General features: G+C 46.1%; 1 protein-coding gene across 1 annotated transcript in view; it reads right to left on the bottom strand.

The window, feature by feature from the left end:
* Positions 1–18,401, bottom strand: part of HDLBP (high density lipoprotein binding protein) — a gene marked incomplete in the record, with an annotated part of 521,467 nt that overhangs the window by 41,577 nt on the left and 461,489 nt on the right. The window contains 1 exon segment of the mRNA XM_030216982.1: positions 18,049–18,169. Coding sequence (XP_030072842.1) covers positions 18,049–18,169 — 121 coding nt within the window.

Below are 18,401 nucleotides of genomic sequence, written 5' to 3'. Positions count from 1 at the left end.
CATTATGACTATCTTGTAATCTCCTCACTATCTGTCCCAGTCACTTCTTTCTCCTTGTCTGCCACCATCTTTCCTGTGTCCCTGTTCTTGGATTAGCAGAAGCAGCAATGCCTCCAATACAAAAGGTTTTCTATTTCCCCTTTCATTGGAAGTCAGAGCCAAAGATATGGCGATTAAGGCTCTGGGATTTCTGACTGCTTTCTTGAAAACAACTGAACAGCAAAGATAGAGCAATTCTGCTGGTGACATTTGAGTTTCTTAAGGACTCTGTGCTGAGGCTACTTTTGTTTGCATCAAGCGCAATTTATAGGTAAGCGGATACAGATTTTATCTGATGTATCTAAACAGACTCAGGCAAGACCTAAGTAATTCCTGTTGTTGCATCCAGAAGTTCAGTCCATGGGAGGGTAGTTCTTCCTGAGCTTTCTGTAAAGTGTATTATTAAATATGTGGTCAAACCTTTCTGGAACCCTAAACAATTAAGAATGTTTCTGAATTCAAACTAGAATGCTAGTGTTTCTGTTCAAATTGCTAGCTGACCAATCTCTGCTGTTAGAATCATGGTATAGATTATTTTACCAAGAAAAATAAGAAAAATGGCTTAGGCAGATCTTTTGATTTTTTTTTTTTTTTTGGGGGGGGGGGGTGGGGGGCTTGTTGACTGAGTAAAATATTTTTCTTCAATATTTCCTATTATTCTATTTCTGGTTTTTTTTTTTTTTTTTTTTTTGTATTAATATACTTTATGTGTAAAAGTATTTTTATTGATGAAAGCATAAATGATACAATATCATGCCAATCCTTAAAACTCCAGTGGCAAACATTTCAGACCTGTACTAATACATCTGAACTTCTATCATCAACATTTTATTTTCCCCCCCCCCTCCCCATCCCTCCCCCCTCCCCCTCCCTTTCCTTTTTTATAATATGTTTATTGACCATATCCATTATTGAAGAGAAAATCTGTACAGAATGACTATCAAGGAAGTTTTACAGGAACCTTTGGACTGTATCAAAACAGTGATCGAGGCATTGTTCAACAAGATTCATAATGAAAATAAATATGGAATGTTGTCAACCTTCTGTAGTCAGTACATGTAGTTCCTGTGTTTCACTACTTTCCATGTCTCCTCCATCATATGTCAAAGTTGTGATTCATCAACAAATTAACGCCCACAGGGCCGGAGGAACATATCATAGTTGTAAATGTCATCCTCTTTTCCCTATCTCCCATACTCCCATCATTCTATATCATACTCTTCCCATCTTCCCTCCCTTCCCCTCCTAACCCACCCTGAGATATCTTCCAGAAATGTATCACGCTGTAAAATCAAAGGGAATTCAGGACCAGACTTCTACCTCTGGTATGTAGTGTCTGAATATATGGGCCCCAAATGTCCAAAAAGGCCTTCCTCCTCCTCTTCGAACCTCCCACCCCTCGGCGCTCATACAACATTAGTTCATGGAATCTATTCCTCCAGTGCCAGAAATCCGGGAGAGCACTGCCCACCCATTGACAAAGTAATAACCTCTTGCCAACCAAACAGGCCCTACGGATCAGATGTCTTCCAGATATGCCCTGCAGTGCAAACACCTCATGTTTATCCAGCAACACACCCATCGGGGAGTCCACTACCCCAGAGCCCAACAAAGAGGACAGATATTGCAGAACCTCCCCCCAAAAATGGTGTACCCGAAAACATTCCCACAAACAGTGAAACAATGACCCAGGTAATCTTCCACATTTTTCACATAGTGGGTCTTCCACCCCCCCCCCCCCATCCTAAAAATTTGAGCTTTTGTAAGATATGCTCTATGCAAAATTCGGTATTGGCATTCACGGAAGCCTGCATTGCCAGTCACCTCCGGAATTCTAGAAACTAACATATCAAAATCCAAAGACAGCCCTGGTCTCGCTAAATCTCGGGCCCATCGCATTTGTATTAACTCCCGGTCTTTTAGAAGTGGCAATTTCCCCAAGATCTTATACAACTTAGAGACCGAGAGTCGTTCTGTGTCTCCTCCTGTTAAAAACTGTCTTATTCGGTGACAATGTCTATGTTTCAAAGCCTCTGAATCTACCGTCTTCACATAGTGTATAATTTGATTATAGGCAAAAATGTTATTCATGTCATAGCCAATACCCAAAGCGCCCAAACTTAATAGCGTCCCATGCTGGTTTAAAAGATGCTCCAGACGACTAATGCCCAAGCGTCCCCAAGCCTGAAATGTTTTATTGTCCATCCCCGGTTTAAACAATAAATTCCCACAAATGGGTAACATATCTGATGTGTGTTTCGATATACCCCAAATACCCATCAGGTCCTTCCAAAGAAACCGCAAAGATGTTAGCAACAGGCTATTTCTTAGGTGTTCAGGTATACGAGCCCCAGGTGCCTGTAACAAAAAATAAAAGTGGCAAGGAGCAAAAAATTGAGCCTCTATTCTACGGGGTGTATAATCTTCACGGTCAAAAAACCAGTCACCAAAGTAACGCAATAAGCATGCCCTATTGTATCTTCTCAAGTCTGGCAAACCCAGGCCCCCCTCTTTCCAGTTGCCCATTAACAGAGGTAGTGGTAGTTTAGCTTTTTTCCCCCCCCAGCAATATCGTCTGAGCAAACGATGTAAGACTTTGAGATCTTTATGTTTGATAAGGACTGGTAACATCCGTAGACAGTAAAGCCATCTAGGGAATTCCACCATCCGAAACAGCTGAATGCGCCCATAAAGTGTAAGGGGCAGTGTCACCCAACTTTTCAGTCTTGTCTCTGTACCACTTAGCAATCTATTCACATTCAATCAATAGAGATCCGCTGAGGTCATAGACAGCCATATTCCCAGATAGCGAAATGACCCTCGTGCCCACCGAAGTGGGAAAGCCTGCCCCCATTCCTTCTTCTGGTCATCTGAGGACGCCAATGCCAGAGATTTCATATAATTAAGCTTGAATCCTGCATAATCTCCAAATTCTTGGAATAGCTCCAACAGAGCCGGGAGAGACTGGGATGGTTGTGTCAAATGCACCAGTAAGTCATCCGCAAAGGCTGACAGAAGAAACCTCGAGGCCCCTATCGGGATTCCCTTGATCTCTGGATGAGTTTGTATCGCCCTGACCAAGGGGTCCAAAGATAAAACGAACAGGAGAGGAGAGAGCGGACATCCTTGTCTAGTACCTCTAAAGATATGAAATGAGCGAGAACAGACCCCATTCACCCACACATAAGCCATTGGCTCCAGATATAACACTTGTATCGCATCTAAAAACGATCCTTGAATACCATAGTGTTTCAAAGTCTCAAACAAGTAAGGCCAGCTCACTCTGTCAAAGGCTTTCTCTGCATCAAAACTAATCAACAGAGAAGCCAGACTCTTATATTGCACTGTCTCTAAAGAGGCCAAAATTGCACGAAGATTCCGAACCGCTGTCCTCCCCTTCACAAACCCCACTTGAGCCTCTTCTACCAAGTCCGGGAGTACCTGGGCCAACCTATTTGCCAGTATCTTAGCGTACAACTTGGCATCCACATTGAGAAGAGAGATTGGTCTATACGATCCAGGGTCTGCCATGTCCTTACCATCTTTCAGGATAACTACAATCTGAGCTGTCTTCATGGTTTCAGGCACAGTCCTCCCCTCTATCATGGAATTAAACAAAGTTAAGAGCGGTCTCTTGATATGTGCATAGAACTGTTTATAAAACTCCACTCGGTAGCCATCTGGACCCGGCGTTTTGTGAGAAGCACTTTGTTGTAACGCCAACATAAGGTCTCCTTCCTCAAGTGGGCTATTTAATCGTTGTATTTGGCGAGGGGACAACTTGGGCAACTGTACCGACTCTAAAAACATATCAGCACTCAGTCCTTCATCTACCGGCCTTGCGTATAAGGCCTCGTAATATTGGCCAAATCGATCTGCTATACCCTGATCCGTTCTCAATAACTTTCCATTTAAATCCTTCAGTTGTAAAATTCTAGAGGCTCCCCTTCTACTCCGCACCATATTCGCCAGCAACCTCCCTGCCTTATTGCTGTATTGGAATAGCTTATATTTATAATAAAATTGGGACTTAACTGCCCTCCGATGCAGCAATTCGTTGAGCTCTTGCTGCGTAATCAAAAGCAGTGACTTATTCTCCGCAGTAGCATTCCTACCATACAGTTTCCTATATTTGCGGACCTGCAATTCTAACCTCAAGATCTCCCTGTCTCGAATCCGTCGAGTTCTAGCACAGTAAGAGATTATGTCTCCGCGCAAGACAGCCTTTTCCGCTTCCCAAAAAAGTGTCGGCTGCTGGCTATGAACCCCATTATGGAATTCATAATCTGTTATCCTCTCTGCTAAAAATGTCTGAAATTTTTGATCATTTACTAGGTCTAGGGGATATCTCCAAAGGCGCAGTCCACCCCCCTTCACAGGCCTCCCCCATCTCAGCCAGATCATAGCATGGTCTGAGACCTCATAGGGACCAATCTCAGCCTGAACCATCTGTGAAAACAGGGGAGTTGAAACAAATAGATAATCTATGCGAGATTGGGATGCATGGGCTCTGGAAAGATGGGTGTAATCTCGGTCCGATGGGTGTAAAACACGCCACATATCCACAAGGTCTAATGCATCACAGAGCAAAGTCAAGGCTCGAGCACCCCCTCCCGAACCCCTGGCACCAGCACCGGATCTATCCAGCTGGGGGTCCACCACTAAGTTAAAATCACCTCCCAGGATAATATTCCCCCCTTTAAATTTTGACAAGTTGGAGATCAGTCCCTGAAAAAACTTCTTATCATATACATTTGGGGCATATACATTACAGAGCACTAAAGTATGACCCTCAATCTCTATCTCCGCCAGAATATAGCGGCCCTCCGAACTTCTCAAGGTGGAGGTGATCTTTATCTGCAGTCCTTTTCGAAAAAGAATCAGGACTCCTGCTTTCCTCCCCACCGCTGGGGCTTCCAAGAGAGATCCCACCCACCCTGTCTTAAATTTTAAGTGTTCCCCTGAGGACAGATGTGTTTCCTGCAGTAGGGCTATATCCACTTGTTGTCTTTTCAGCGCCTGAAGCACCTTTGTCCGCTTTATCGGGGACGACACTCCCCCAATATTCCAAGAAACTATCTTAAGTGACCCCAGTACACCAGAAATCCAACAACAGCGTGAAAAAAGTTATACATTTAAACAAACAAAAGAAGGGAAACCCTCCCAGCCCCTAGGGCCACCCTTTTCAATCCCTTTGAATTTTTCCTCTGAAACTCAAGTTCTGTCAGATACCTCCCTCCCTCTTTAACCTTCCCACCCCCCATCCCTACCCCTCCCCCCCCAGAATCACTCAACCATTCCCTCATGGTTAAAATCACGTGAGCTCCCCCCTCCCCACGCCTTCCTTTAATTTAATATCTAGTATAATACCTCTTACAATCTTACCGCCCCCCCCCCCCTCCTTATGTAATCCCTAGATCCATCACTATTGGGACTATCCCCTTATTGGTATCCACAATTACCCTGTGAAAACCACTATCCCAAAAGAAACCCATCCAACCTTTGTAATCCCTACTAGGGAATTTATGATATCAGATGTTAGGGCCCAATTGTAAAACCATGTCTCTCTTCCGCAAAGTATGATTCTGCGGGGCCCCTCAACAAAGAACCTTTGAAACAGCAACAGTAAACATAACATGCCCCATGTATCCTCTTTATAGTCAGTAACAGAGAGGTACATTCTGGGTTATAAAATTACCAACTGTGTCCCGTCAACTCGGCGTGAGCTCGCCACCCCAGCTTTTCAAGATCCTCATCTTAATCAAATCAACCAGGTTTTCTTGGTTGTTCTTTCAGGCCGGATCCTTAGGGGTCAGGTCTCGCTGCACAAACTGCAACGCTTCTACCGCTGATGAAAACAGGGAATGTTTCCCATTATGCCAGATCTTTAGACGGGCCGGATAAAGTAAAGCAAATTGAATTTTCTTTTCAAATAATTGTTGGCACACTCCACGAAATGCTCTTCGCTGTAAAGAAACTCCAGTCGAGAAGTCCTGGAAGCAGCGTACCGTATGGTTCTCATATTGTATAGTTCCAGCCTTTCTGAACGCCCGAAAAATTTCCTGTTTGTGGGCAAAATTCAAGACTTTGAAAATGACGACTCTTGGGCGGGGGTCCTTCGAATTTCCAGGCCCCAGCCGGTGAGCACGTTCTATTCTCAAAGGCCCAGCAGACAGTTGTAAAGATAGAATTTTTGGTAGCCAGTTTTCTAGAAAGTCTCTTAATTCTGAGTCTTTGATCTTCTCAGGCAACCCAATCATTCTTATATTACTCCTGCGAGCCCTATTTTCCAGGTCCTCCAGCTTACTCTCCAGCCGTTCTACCTTGCTCTCCAGGTCTTTTTGTGTTGTCTCATGCTGCTGCACTCGATCTTCCACATCAGATAAGCGCTGCTTATATTGAGAAAAGTCTGACTGGATGTTTTCCAACTTCGCGTCGATGCCTCCTAATTGTTCTTTGATCGCTTGTAATTTGTGATCCACTGACGCCCCCAACATAGCAGAGACTTCCGCTGCCACCTCCGCGGCCCACGCCGAGCTCACCGACCTCAGGCCGTCTCCGTCCGCCATCTTGGAATCTGCTGTACGGGTCCGCATGTTTTCCTTTTTGGGGGGTTTAGCCGCCATCGCACCTCTGCCAAGCTCCGTTTTAGTATTCTGCGATACCCCGATGTTTCGGATCGCCGTTGTTGTTATACTCGCTTTTTAATGCTGCGAAATAAGATATTTATGTGCGAAAAACGGCGCGGGGAGGGCGGGAGCTCAGCACGACGACACCTTCTCTCTAGCCGTGCATCACGTGATCGTCATTCTATTTCTGTTTAATTTCTGCACAAAGTGTAAACTTTGTATTTTTCTTTATTGTAAACTAATATAAAAATATATATTAAAAAAAGGGGCACCCATAGCCCTGACAAAATAGCCCCGACAATAAAGTCCTCACAAAACAGCCTTGTAACAAAATAACCCTTGACATTTCACACCCTAACAAAATGGCCCACCGAACAAAACAACCCTTGACAAAATAGCCCCCTAAGAAAAAATAACCACCAAAAATATAATAAACTACAACTAAAATCTTCATTGATAAAGACTCCTACCAGCATTCAACTGCATAAAGCATATATAAACAAACAAAATTCTATAGCTACAAAGGGAAAATTAGGTTCTTACCTTGGTAATTTTCCTTCCTTTAGTCACAGCAGATGAATCCATTAACTGATGGGTTGTATCCACCTACCAGCAGGTGGAGATAGAGAGCACTGAAAAACCACAGTGACCTTGGACGGCTAGCCCCTTCTGCCTTCAGTATATGAAACTTCCAAAGCAGAGTGAGTAAGAAAGGTAAAATAACGTCAACTTTCCTCACAGTGAACAAACGCCCCAGAACCGGAGCAATAACCAACAAAAGAGGGACATTCTCAACCTCCTGCAAAAGAACAGCATGGAGAAACTGAGAACTGATCTTCAACTCTTCCTGATGCGATACAATATCTGCATGAAAGATCTGAACAAAAAACAGTCAGACAGGGAGGGATCATGGATTCATCTGCTGTGACTAAAGGAAAGAAAACTACCAAGGTAAGAACCTAATTTTCCCTTCCTTGTCATCAACAGCAGATGAATCCATTAACTGATGGGATGTACAAAAGCACTCCCTACATAGGGTGGGAACAGGCAACTCCGCAAGCAAGCACCTGCACCCCAAAATGCACGTCCTGCTTCGCTGCCAGCCTGTAATGCCGTACAAACGAGAGCTGAGAAGCCCAAGTAGCCGCACGACAGATCTCTTGAAGAGAAAGGACACCCGTTTCAGCCCACGAGGAGGAAATTGCTCTCGTGGAATGCGCTTTAAACGCTTCAGGCGGAGACCGTCCTGAAAGCAGATATGCAGAAAAAATGACTTCCCTGAGCCAACGGGCTATAGTGGCCTTAGACGCCATACACCCGAGTCGAGGACCTGTCAACAATACAAAAAGGTGATCAGAAGTTCTGAAGTCATTTGACATCTGTAGATACTGCAACAGAGCCCTGCGGACATCCAAAAGACGCAATTGCCTAAAGGAATTCGGAAAGTCCTCCCTCAAGAAGGAAGGAAGAAAAATGGGCTGGTTCAGGTGAAACGCTGAAACCACCTTAGGCAGGAAGAAGGCACTGTACGTACCGTTACCCCGGACTCCGAGAACTGCAGAAAAGGATCCCAAGAGGAAAGCACCTGGAGCTCATATACGCGTCTAGCCGATGTCATGGCCATCAAAAAGACTGTCTTGAGAGTCACATCTTTCTCAGAAGCTCGCCTAAGCGGCTCGAAAGGTGAATGCTGAAGTGCCTTCAACACCAGCCCCAGGTTCCAAGCCGGACACGGCGACCGCACAGGAGGACGGAGCCAAAGCGCCCCTCTGAGAAATCGGACAATGTCCGGATGTGCAGCAAGGGACAAGCCAGAGACTTTCCCTCGGAAGCATGCCAAAGCTACCACTTTAACCCGAAGGGAATTGTAAGCCGGGCCTTTTTGTAAGCTGTCCTGAAAAAAAATTCAGGACCGACGAGACTGTAGCCTAGTCTCTCAATTGCGCCCTCTCAAGAGCCAGGCCATAAGACCAAATCGGCAGGGATCCTCCATAGTCACTGGCCCCTGAACTAACAGGTTCGGCACCAGAGGCAAAGGAAGTGGAGCCTCCACCAGCATCCCACGAAGGTTCGCGTACCACGGACGCCTTGGCCAATCCAGAGCGACGAGGATCCACACCACGCCTCAAACTTGCGCCAGATCCGCGCATAAGCTGCGGAGGTAGACCGCTTGCGGGCCTGCAAGAGAGTGGAGGTGACCTTGTTAGAATAGCCCTTGTCTCTCAATTGCGCCCTCTCAAAAGCCAGGCCGCAAGACCAAATCGGCAGGGATCCTCCATAGTCACTGGCGCCTGAACCAACAGGTTCGGCACCAGAGGCAAAGGAAGTGGAGCCTCCACCAGCATCCCATGAAGGTCCGTGTACCACGGACGCCTTGGCCAATCCAGAGCGATGAGGATCACCAATCCTCGGTGCAGTCAAATCCTCAGAATGACTCGCCCTATCAAAGGCCATGGAGGGAATACATATAGGAGGCCGGAGGGCCAGGGTTGAGCCAGAGCATCCAACCCCACTGAGCAAGGATCTCTCCTTTTGCTGAAAAAGCGAGGGACTTTCGCGTTTGCACTTGACACCATTAGATCCAAACTGGGAGTCCCCCATTTGGCACAAATCTGAAGAAAAACTTTGTCTGCCGGTTCCCATTCCGCCGGGTCGATTTGAAATCTGCTGAGGAAATCGGCTTGCACGTTGCTCTGACCTGCTATGTGAGCTGCGGAGACCAGATCCAAGTGGAGCTCGGCCCAGTGGAAAATCTGAGCAGCCTCCACGGCCAGGGCCCTGCACTGAGTGTCGCCCTAAAGATTGATCTATGCCACTGCTGTAGTGTTGTCCGACAGCACCCGGACAGGAAGCCCCTTCAGAGTCTTGTGGAAGGCCAGCAGAGCCTGAAACATCGCTCTCAGTTCCAAGCGATTGATGGACCATCCCACTTCCACGGGTGTCCACTGACCCTGAGCATAGCTTCTCTGGCAATGAGCTCCCCAGCCCGAAAGGCTGGCATCCGTTATCACTAGGCACCAAGAATGAAGCGCGAGCAGCATTCCCTGTCGCAGCATCCTGTCGGAGAGCCACCAATCCATACTGTGCCAGGCCGCAGGGAGCCACGTTAGTCTGCGTTGGTATTCCTGGGAGATCAGAGACCATTGCTGAAGCAGAGCAATCTGCAGCGGCCTCATGTGAGCTCTCGCCCAGGGAACCACCTCCATGGTGGCCGTCATCGACCCCAGGAGCTGAACAAAGTCCCATGCTCGAGGGCGAGGCATCCGCAGGAGCAGACGGACCCAATTCTGAAGCTTGCATCGCCTGTGGTTGGGGAGAAAGACGAACCCCGAGGCCGTGTTGAACTGGACTCCCAAATACTCGAGAGACTGAGAGGGGATCAGGTGACTTTTGGGCAAACTGATCACTCAGCCCAGAGTCTGAAGAACCGTTATAACTCTGGTCGTGGTGAGTCGGCTCTCGTCTGCCGAATCCGCCCTGACGAGCCAGTTGTCTAGATACAGGTGAACTCTGATACCCTCTCGACTGAGAAAGGCAGCTACCACCACCATCACCTTGGAAAAGGTATGGGGAGCTGTGGCTAGGCCAAAAGGCAAAGCCTGAAACTGGAAATGTTGGCCCAAAACCGCAGAAACCGCTGATGTGGGGTCCAAATAGTAAGGAAGTAAGCTTCCTTGAGGTCCAGAGACGTGAGAAACTCTCCTGGCTGTACCACCACAATGACAGAGCACAGGGTTTCCATGCGAAAGCGTCGCACTCTTAGGGCCTCGTTGACTCTTCGTAAGTCGAGGATCGGTCTGAAAGACTCGCCTTTCCAAGGACCACAAAATAACTGCAGCCGCATTCGGCGTGAGACACCGGCATCACCGCTCCGAGGTGCAATAAGACTTGCAAGGTCTCCTCTACTGCCGCCCGTTTGACGGCAGTGCCACATCGGGACTCCAAAAAAGCGTGTCTCACCGGGGCACCGAATTCCAATCAGTAGCCTTCTCTGATCAGGTCCAGAACCCACTGATCTGAAGTAATCTTGGTCCACTCCTCGATGAAGAGGGAAAGACGAGCCCCTACTGCAGGAATCGACGAGTAGACCGGCGTCCCATCATTGTGGAGGACGCCCCTGAACTCCTGGCCATTGGCCGGCCGCTGCAGAACACTTGTCCGAGCGAAAGGAGTTCCTCTGCTGAAAACGGGCATGTTGAGAAAACCCAGCAGAGCGCCCCGGGCGATACCTGCAAGCTTTGTGGAAACGTGGCCTGGAAGAGGAGGGAAAAACAGGACTTTTGGAAGAAGGCCACGGCCTATCCTCAGGTAACCGTTGGGATTTAGAGTCCCCTAGGTCTTTAACAATGTTCTCCAATTCCTCTCCAAATAACAGAAGGCCCCAAAGGGTAACCACACCAGCCTCTGCTTAGAGGCCATGTCAGCCGCCCAATGCTGCAGCCAAAGAAGGCGGTGGGCAGCAACCGCCACAGACATCTACTTAGCCAAAGCTCGGACCAGATCATAAAGGGCATCAGACAAAGACGACAGGGCAGACTCCATATGCCTTTAATATCTCTTTAATAAGACATACCACAAAGATCAAATATGAACTCCTCCAAATATATTCAGAACTGTCTTACAATATCTGCTTGTTATATTACTATCATGCTTTATCATTATCATATTACCCAAGATCCTGCTGTAATACTAAATGTCTATTTTCTTATATATTTCCACCATTCATGATGTATTGCAAGCCACACTGAGCCTGCAAAGAAGTGGGAAAATGTGGGATACAAATACAATAAATAAATAAATAAATAAATAAATAAATAAATAAATAAATAAATAAATAAAATAAAATAAAATATGCAGGCCAACCTCAGAGAGGGAACCCACACCATCCTCAGGCTGATCAACCGCCTGCTGTAACCAGGAAAGACAGGCATAGTAACATAGTAGATGATGGCAGAAAAAGACCTGCACGGTCCATCCAGTCTGCCCAACAAGATAACTCATATTTGCTGCTTTTTGTGTATACCCTACTTTGATTTGTACCTGTGCTCTTCAGGGCACAGACCGTATAAGTCTGCCCAGCACTATCCCCGCCTCCCAACCACCGGCTCTGGCACAGACCGTATAAGTCTGCCCAGCACTATCCTCACCTCCCAACCACCAGCCCTGCCTCCCAACCACCGGCTCTGGCACAGACCGTACAAGTCTGTCCAGCACTATCCCCGCCTCCCAACCACCAGTCCCGCTGCCCACCACCGGCTCTGGCACAGACCGTACAAGTCTGTCCAGCACTATCCCCGCCTCCCAACCACCAGCCCCGCCTCCCGATCTTGACTAAGCTCCTGAGGATCCATTCCTTCGGCACAGGATTCCTTTATGCTCATCCCATGCATGTTTGAATTCTGTTACCGTTTTCATTTCCACCAACTCCCGCGGGAGGGCATTCACTCTCTCCGTGAAAAAATACTTCCTGACATTTTTCTTGAGTCTGCCCCCCTTCAATCTCATTTCATGTCCTCTCGTTCTACCACCTTCCCATCTCCGGAAAAGGTTAGTTTGCGGATTAATACCTTTCAAATATTTGAACGTCTGTATCATATCACCCCTGTTTCTCCTTTCCTCCAGAGTATACATGTTTAGTTCAGCAAGTCTCTCCTCATACGTCTTGTAACGCAAATCCCATACCATTCTCGTAGCTTTTCTTTGCACCGCTTCAATTCTTTTTACATCCTTAACAAGATATGGCCTCCAAAACTGAACACAATACTCCAGGTGGGGCCTCACCAACGACTTATACAAGGGCATCAACACCCCCTTTCTTCTGCTGGTCACACCTCTCTCTATACAGCCTAAACAACCTTCTAGCTACGGCCACCGCCTTGTCACACTGTTTCGTCGCCTTCAAATCCTCAGATACTATCACCCCAAGATCCCTCTCTCCGCCCGTACCTATCAGACTCTCCTCGCCTAACACATACGTCTCCCGTGGATTTCTATTCCCTAAGTGCATCACTTTGCATTTCTTCGCATTGAATTTTAATTGCCAAACCTTAGACCATTCTTCTAGCTTCCTCAGATCCTTTTTCATGTTTTCCACTCCCTCCGTGGTGTCCACTATGTTACAGATCTTAGTATCATCCGCAAATAGGCAAACTTTACCTTCTAACCCTTCGGCAATGTCACTCACAAATATAGTGAACAGAATCGGCCCCAGCACCGATCCCTGAGGCACTCCACTACTCACCTTTCCTTCCTCCGAGCGAATTCCATTCACCACCACCCTCTGGCGTCTGTCCGTCAACCAGTTCCTAATCCAGTTCACCACTTCAGGTCCTATCTTCAGCCCCTCCAGTTTATTTAAGAGCCTCCTGTGGGGAACCGTGTCAAAAGCTTTGCTGAAATCATGGGCTGCATAGGAACTGCAAATCGCCGCCCTTAAGGAAAGGCCCGAGATGTCAAAGGACCGCTTCAGCGTGGATTCTAGCCGCCGGTCCTGCATATCTTTCAAAGCAACCCCTCCCTCCACCGGGAGTGGTCTTTTTAGTCACGGCCGTGACCAACGCATCCACTTTAGGCATCCCAAAAGGGGCCAAGTGATCCTCACTCAGAGGGTAAAGCTGACTCATAGCTCTGGCTACCTTCAAAGGCCCATCAGGGTCAGACCATTGAGCAGAAATAAGCTCTTGGATGGTGGAGTCATGCACAGGAAAAGCCCGAGAAGGCTTCTTGGTACTAGCTATCCTAGGATTAACAGAGGAGGCATCGCCCTCGGCCTGATCTTCAATAGAAAGGGCCTGCAAGGCGTCAGAAATGAGCGCTGCCAGCTCGTCGCGGTGGAAAATCCGCACCGCTTTAGGATCATCCAAATCCTGTGGCAAACAGGGACCCTCATCTGGATCATCCGTCCATGAGGGCCTACCAGACTCCTCAAACTCCCCACAGCCTGACCAGAGGAGGGAAAAGGGAGAGGCGCCACCCTCCGACGGGGAATTTACCAGTCTACATTTAGTGTCAGTCCAACGCTCAGGGGAAGAAGGAAACTCAGGGGCCAACACTGGACTATCAAAACCTGGAGGGAATCCAGCCTGCAATACAGTGTCAGACGACTCCGGCAGAGTACTTTTTAACATAAAGGCCTTATGCATCAGCAGCACAAATTTAGGGGAGACAAACTCACCCTGGCCCTCTGCCCCTGAATTAGGAGAAGCGGAGGAAGAAGCTCCTCTAGCAGCCTCAGAACAAGGCGTCCCCCTGCACTCAGACTCCTCCTCAACCACGAGGGCTGAGTCACGCGGCGCTTCCAAAATGGCGCCCACTGCCAGCTCCATTGAGCGGGAAGAATCACTGCTTGCCATGCCCGTACTAGCAAGAGCATCTAAGGAGCACGTACTGCAAAGCCCTGCTGCTGACCTGCGTTTACCACAGTGGGAGCAGCGCTTAATGCCTTCAGCAGCCATCGCCCAACCGGATGGAAATATAGAAATAAAATGGCGGCTTCGCGCCAAACCTTACCCCGCACAGAACTCTGTCCGCGGGAACCTCCCCTGAGGAGCTGGACACCACTCTCACCTCAGAAGACAGAGTCAACGAGCTCCGGTCAAGTTGCACTGAACCAGAATCTCTGGAGAAAGCCTCAGAACAGCCACACAGTTAAAGCGCACCCCTTTTTTTTTTTTACACTGTGAGGAAAGTTGGAGGCAGGCAGCAACAGAGGGACTCCGGGAGGAGGGGGGGGGGGGGGTGGGGTAAGGCAGGGACAGGGAACAAAACCAAGTATGCCTTCAAAGTGGGCACCACCAGCCACAACACCCCCGCTCTACTGGCAAAGCGCAGGAGCCACCCCAGACAGAATTCCAGGAGCTGATCAAGCGACGTCCACACCTGCTGGGAGATAGAGATATACTGAAGGCAGAAGGGGCTAGCCGTCCAAGGTCACTGCGGTTTTTCAGTGCTCTCTATCTCCACCTGCTGGTAGGCGGATACAACCCATCAGTTGATGGATTCATCTGGTATTCATGATCTGTTCTGCTACTTAAAGAAACTATTCTTCCATCAACATGCTAATTAAAATATATATATATATTGTCATCATTTTCACAGTCTTACCACCCTTATCCTGTTTGGAAAGGTAAGATTATTAGGAAAAAAATGCAGTCCCATATTCTGAGCAGCCTGATCAGGCCCTTTTGTCGGGGGGGGGGGGGGGGGGGGGTGGGGGGGCTAACTTGTCAAGGGTTATATTGTGGGCAGGCCATTTTGACAGTGGCTGTTATGTCAGGGACTATTATGTCGGAAGCTTTTTTTGTTTAGAGCTTTTTTTTTGTCAGGGCTATTTTGTTGGGGCTATTTTGACCAGATTTGCAGATGACATGAAACTAATCATCAAAGTTAATAAAACCCCATGTGAACTACCTAAAATTGCAGGAGGGCCTTGGGAGGCTGGAAAAGTGGGCATCCAATTAGCATATTAAATTTAATGTGGACAAGTGCAAAGTTGTGCACATTGGGAAGAACATATGCTGGGGTCCCATAGGACCCCAGTCGGTCAGATTAAGGTTAATGATATTGGTGCTTCAGGGGGAATCTCAACAATTGGTCTTGAATTTGGGGAGTTGCCCTTCTTTCTATTTTTACCAGTTCTTCTGCATATTTTTTGAGATGCAGTGACCAGAATTACTAATACTCAACATGTGGACTCACTATGGAATAAAGAGGCATTATGATATTCTTTGTTTTACTCTTTATTCCTTTCCTCTTAATTCTTAACATTGCTTTTTTGGCCACCACTGCACAATAAACAGAAGATTTCAGTGTAATGTCCACGATGACCCTTAAATGTTTTTCATCTGTTCTAACTCCTAATGTGGAACCTAGCATGTAGCATTGGGCTATTTTTGTGGTTTAGAACATGAGGTGGTGTTTCAGCAATGTGTTGCCTAGTTATCACTCAGTGCAGTAGTTTTATTATAACACATTTTGGTCAGAAACATTTTAAATATTTTATTTCTATTGGAGGTCATTAAATACTCCATATCACTATTTGAATTTAAAATTGTTTATTATAATCAACTTTGGGTTTTATTTTGCAGCACATTTTCATGAGCAATATGGCAAGAGTTACGTTTAGTGTTGCAGATGCTCTAAAGCACATTTTGGAGGAATACAAAAGAGTAGTGACAATATGAGTGACAGTAGTTCTGGCACAGAGTATGAAGACTAAATGTCGGAAGTCTCTCTAGGCAGTGATACTGCAACAGCAGTTGACTCTAGACACTCAGTAAGTTGTGTAAAATTAAAATTGTGATATCCTTTATACACTTTTTGATAGTTTCTGTAAGAACTGAATGCAGGGTCCCACCCAAGGATCTCACCTGGTCACTTCTGTATGCAAAACATGTTGGTCAGGTGAAGATTAAGAAAGTCTAATAAAACTGAACCAGATTTTCTCCGTTAGTGCTGCTGCCCCACCTCTGTAACGAAGGGGTCTGAAAATCAGAATTCACCATAATGGGTCTGATGACAATTCATCACTGTGTTCATTTCATCACATGACATTTACCACATTCAAGGTAAAAGCATTCAAAAATATGCATAGAAAACCTGCAGCAAATTGGTGGGGGGGGGGGGGGGGGGGGGAGGAGCATGAAGGTAAATGTGGCTTCTTTGTGCGCATACCCAAAGGAAACTAGACGTGCCAGCACACATCAGTGCCAGTTCTTTTGCATCTACTCTTGCTAAAATTTCTTGCACATAAAAATTTCCCAAGGTTCATATCTAGGCACATCCTTACAGAATTACTCTCCAAAGGGGTACTTTCGTAAAGGATTTTTCACACTTTAAACCTGTTTTTGTGGGTCTCCAAAAATTACTCAAAGTAGTACATGAATAAAACAGCACTGTGACAAGGTGGTGTACATTTCTACATGACCCACTTGTCACATTCAGGCACATATTTTCTGACTGCATTGTGCCAAAACTAAGTGTGTAATTTATTAACTTATGCACCTAAGTGCATTCTTCACCTATTTTTCTTTACATCTGTAAAGAAAAGTTGCAGTAAATATGGTGCTACCTCGCTTCCTCTCCAATTCAACTGTGGTACTTGCTATGTGACTGGCTGCTGGAGATGAACATTCACACTTTCGACCTTTCATTACCTTTTTGTGTAAGTTTTCTGCACATATTCATTGTGCATTACATGATATGTGCTATTTTAAATGCAAATATCTTTGCTCAATTTGAAACACAAGTTTTCCATGCATATAATTTGAGTATATTTAGCTTTATGAAAATGATTAAGTGTCACGTGATGAAAATGCTTTTTCTCTGCATCTAAATGAGCCTGGAAAAAAATGTATGTGCAGGTTTTAGCAAGGCTCATATTTAGGCACAAAAGAACAGGTGCCCAATGTGTACTGGCATGTCTCTCCCCCCCACCCCCCTCCAACTAGCTGCAAGTTTTCTGTGCATATAATTTGAATACATTTATCTTGAATGTGTGGTTAACTGTCCATACACCTAATAATGCAAAGTGGTTCAGAACTCCTTTCCCTGTTTTTTCACTCTGCATGCATAATCCAAGATTATGGATTGCTAGCTAGTGGTAAAAGATAAAATACACAGCAGTTTCCAGATACGATGGTTTCTTAATAGCATCAGTGGACAGCTTTCAGAATACTTGATCAGTATGATGATTCAATACATCCAATAAAAAAATTGTTTGGGGAAAAAAAATCAACCCCACTTCCAAAAAAAGAAAACCTTCTCCACCTTAACAAATGGTGCCTTGAGTTTTTGACTTCCAAGGTTTCACTTCCAGAAGTAGAGGTCACATTCAGATTACAAACTTGAATGCTCTTCCACAGATCCCTTGTGATTTTCCAATGTACAACATAAACCAGGATTGAACATCAACATTCCAGATGACAGCTGTTGCTGGGTCTCACACGCCCAAAACCCTCTTCCACAGTTGTTCTGCTGTTCCCATAGCCACCTCCAAGCTGGGTAGGTTAGGCTAGTATTGGCCAATATGGAGAGCATGCCAGAACCCTATGAAGGGGAAGGGACATAGGGGGCCACAATTATCCCCTCTTGACTATTTTTGCATACATAACCATCCAAAGCTTGGCACCCTGAGCAGGTGCTTGCCTTGACCACACACAGCAACAGCCTTGCATAAGTTACTGATCAGTTTCTCCTGCCTGTCAATTTCCACTCTCAATGCAGGAACAAAGAACTCAATGGCAGAGACAATACAGCCTATTGGTCATTTTCCATGGTAGCTGAAAAGTTACCCCCCAAAAAGGAAACAAAAAAAAAAAAAAAACCACAACAAAAAAGCTACCATTCCCAGGTTCAACCCCTCTTAAATTTTCAATCTCACTTACATATTCCTCCTCCAAATTCAGCAGGTGATCAATGGCCTCATCCACCTGCTCAGGCATTCCTGTCACAGTCACACAGTTAGGGTCAGCAGCACCACTTTGAGGGAAGCGGATGTCCACCTGCAACACAAGTGAATGATCACTGTGCGACTGAAATGATCATTATATATCTCTCTCACCCAATCAAAAAAAAAAAGACAGTGTTAGAGATTGGGAACATTGTTATTTCTCTTTTAGTTTAATTAGTGATTTACTAGCACTATAAGGGTGCTTTGTAAGATATTAAATTATATCTGTTTAAATACAGTGGTTTACTAATACTATAAGGGTGCTTTGTAAGACAATTATATCT

The sequence above is a fragment of the Microcaecilia unicolor genome, chromosome 10 (assembly GCF_901765095.1).
Source record: "Microcaecilia unicolor chromosome 10, aMicUni1.1, whole genome shotgun sequence".
Classification (NCBI taxonomy): Eukaryota; Metazoa; Chordata; class Amphibia; order Gymnophiona; family Siphonopidae; genus Microcaecilia; species Microcaecilia unicolor.
Note: the sequence above shows the minus strand (reverse complement) of the source record. Positions and strands in the feature narration are given on the sequence as shown.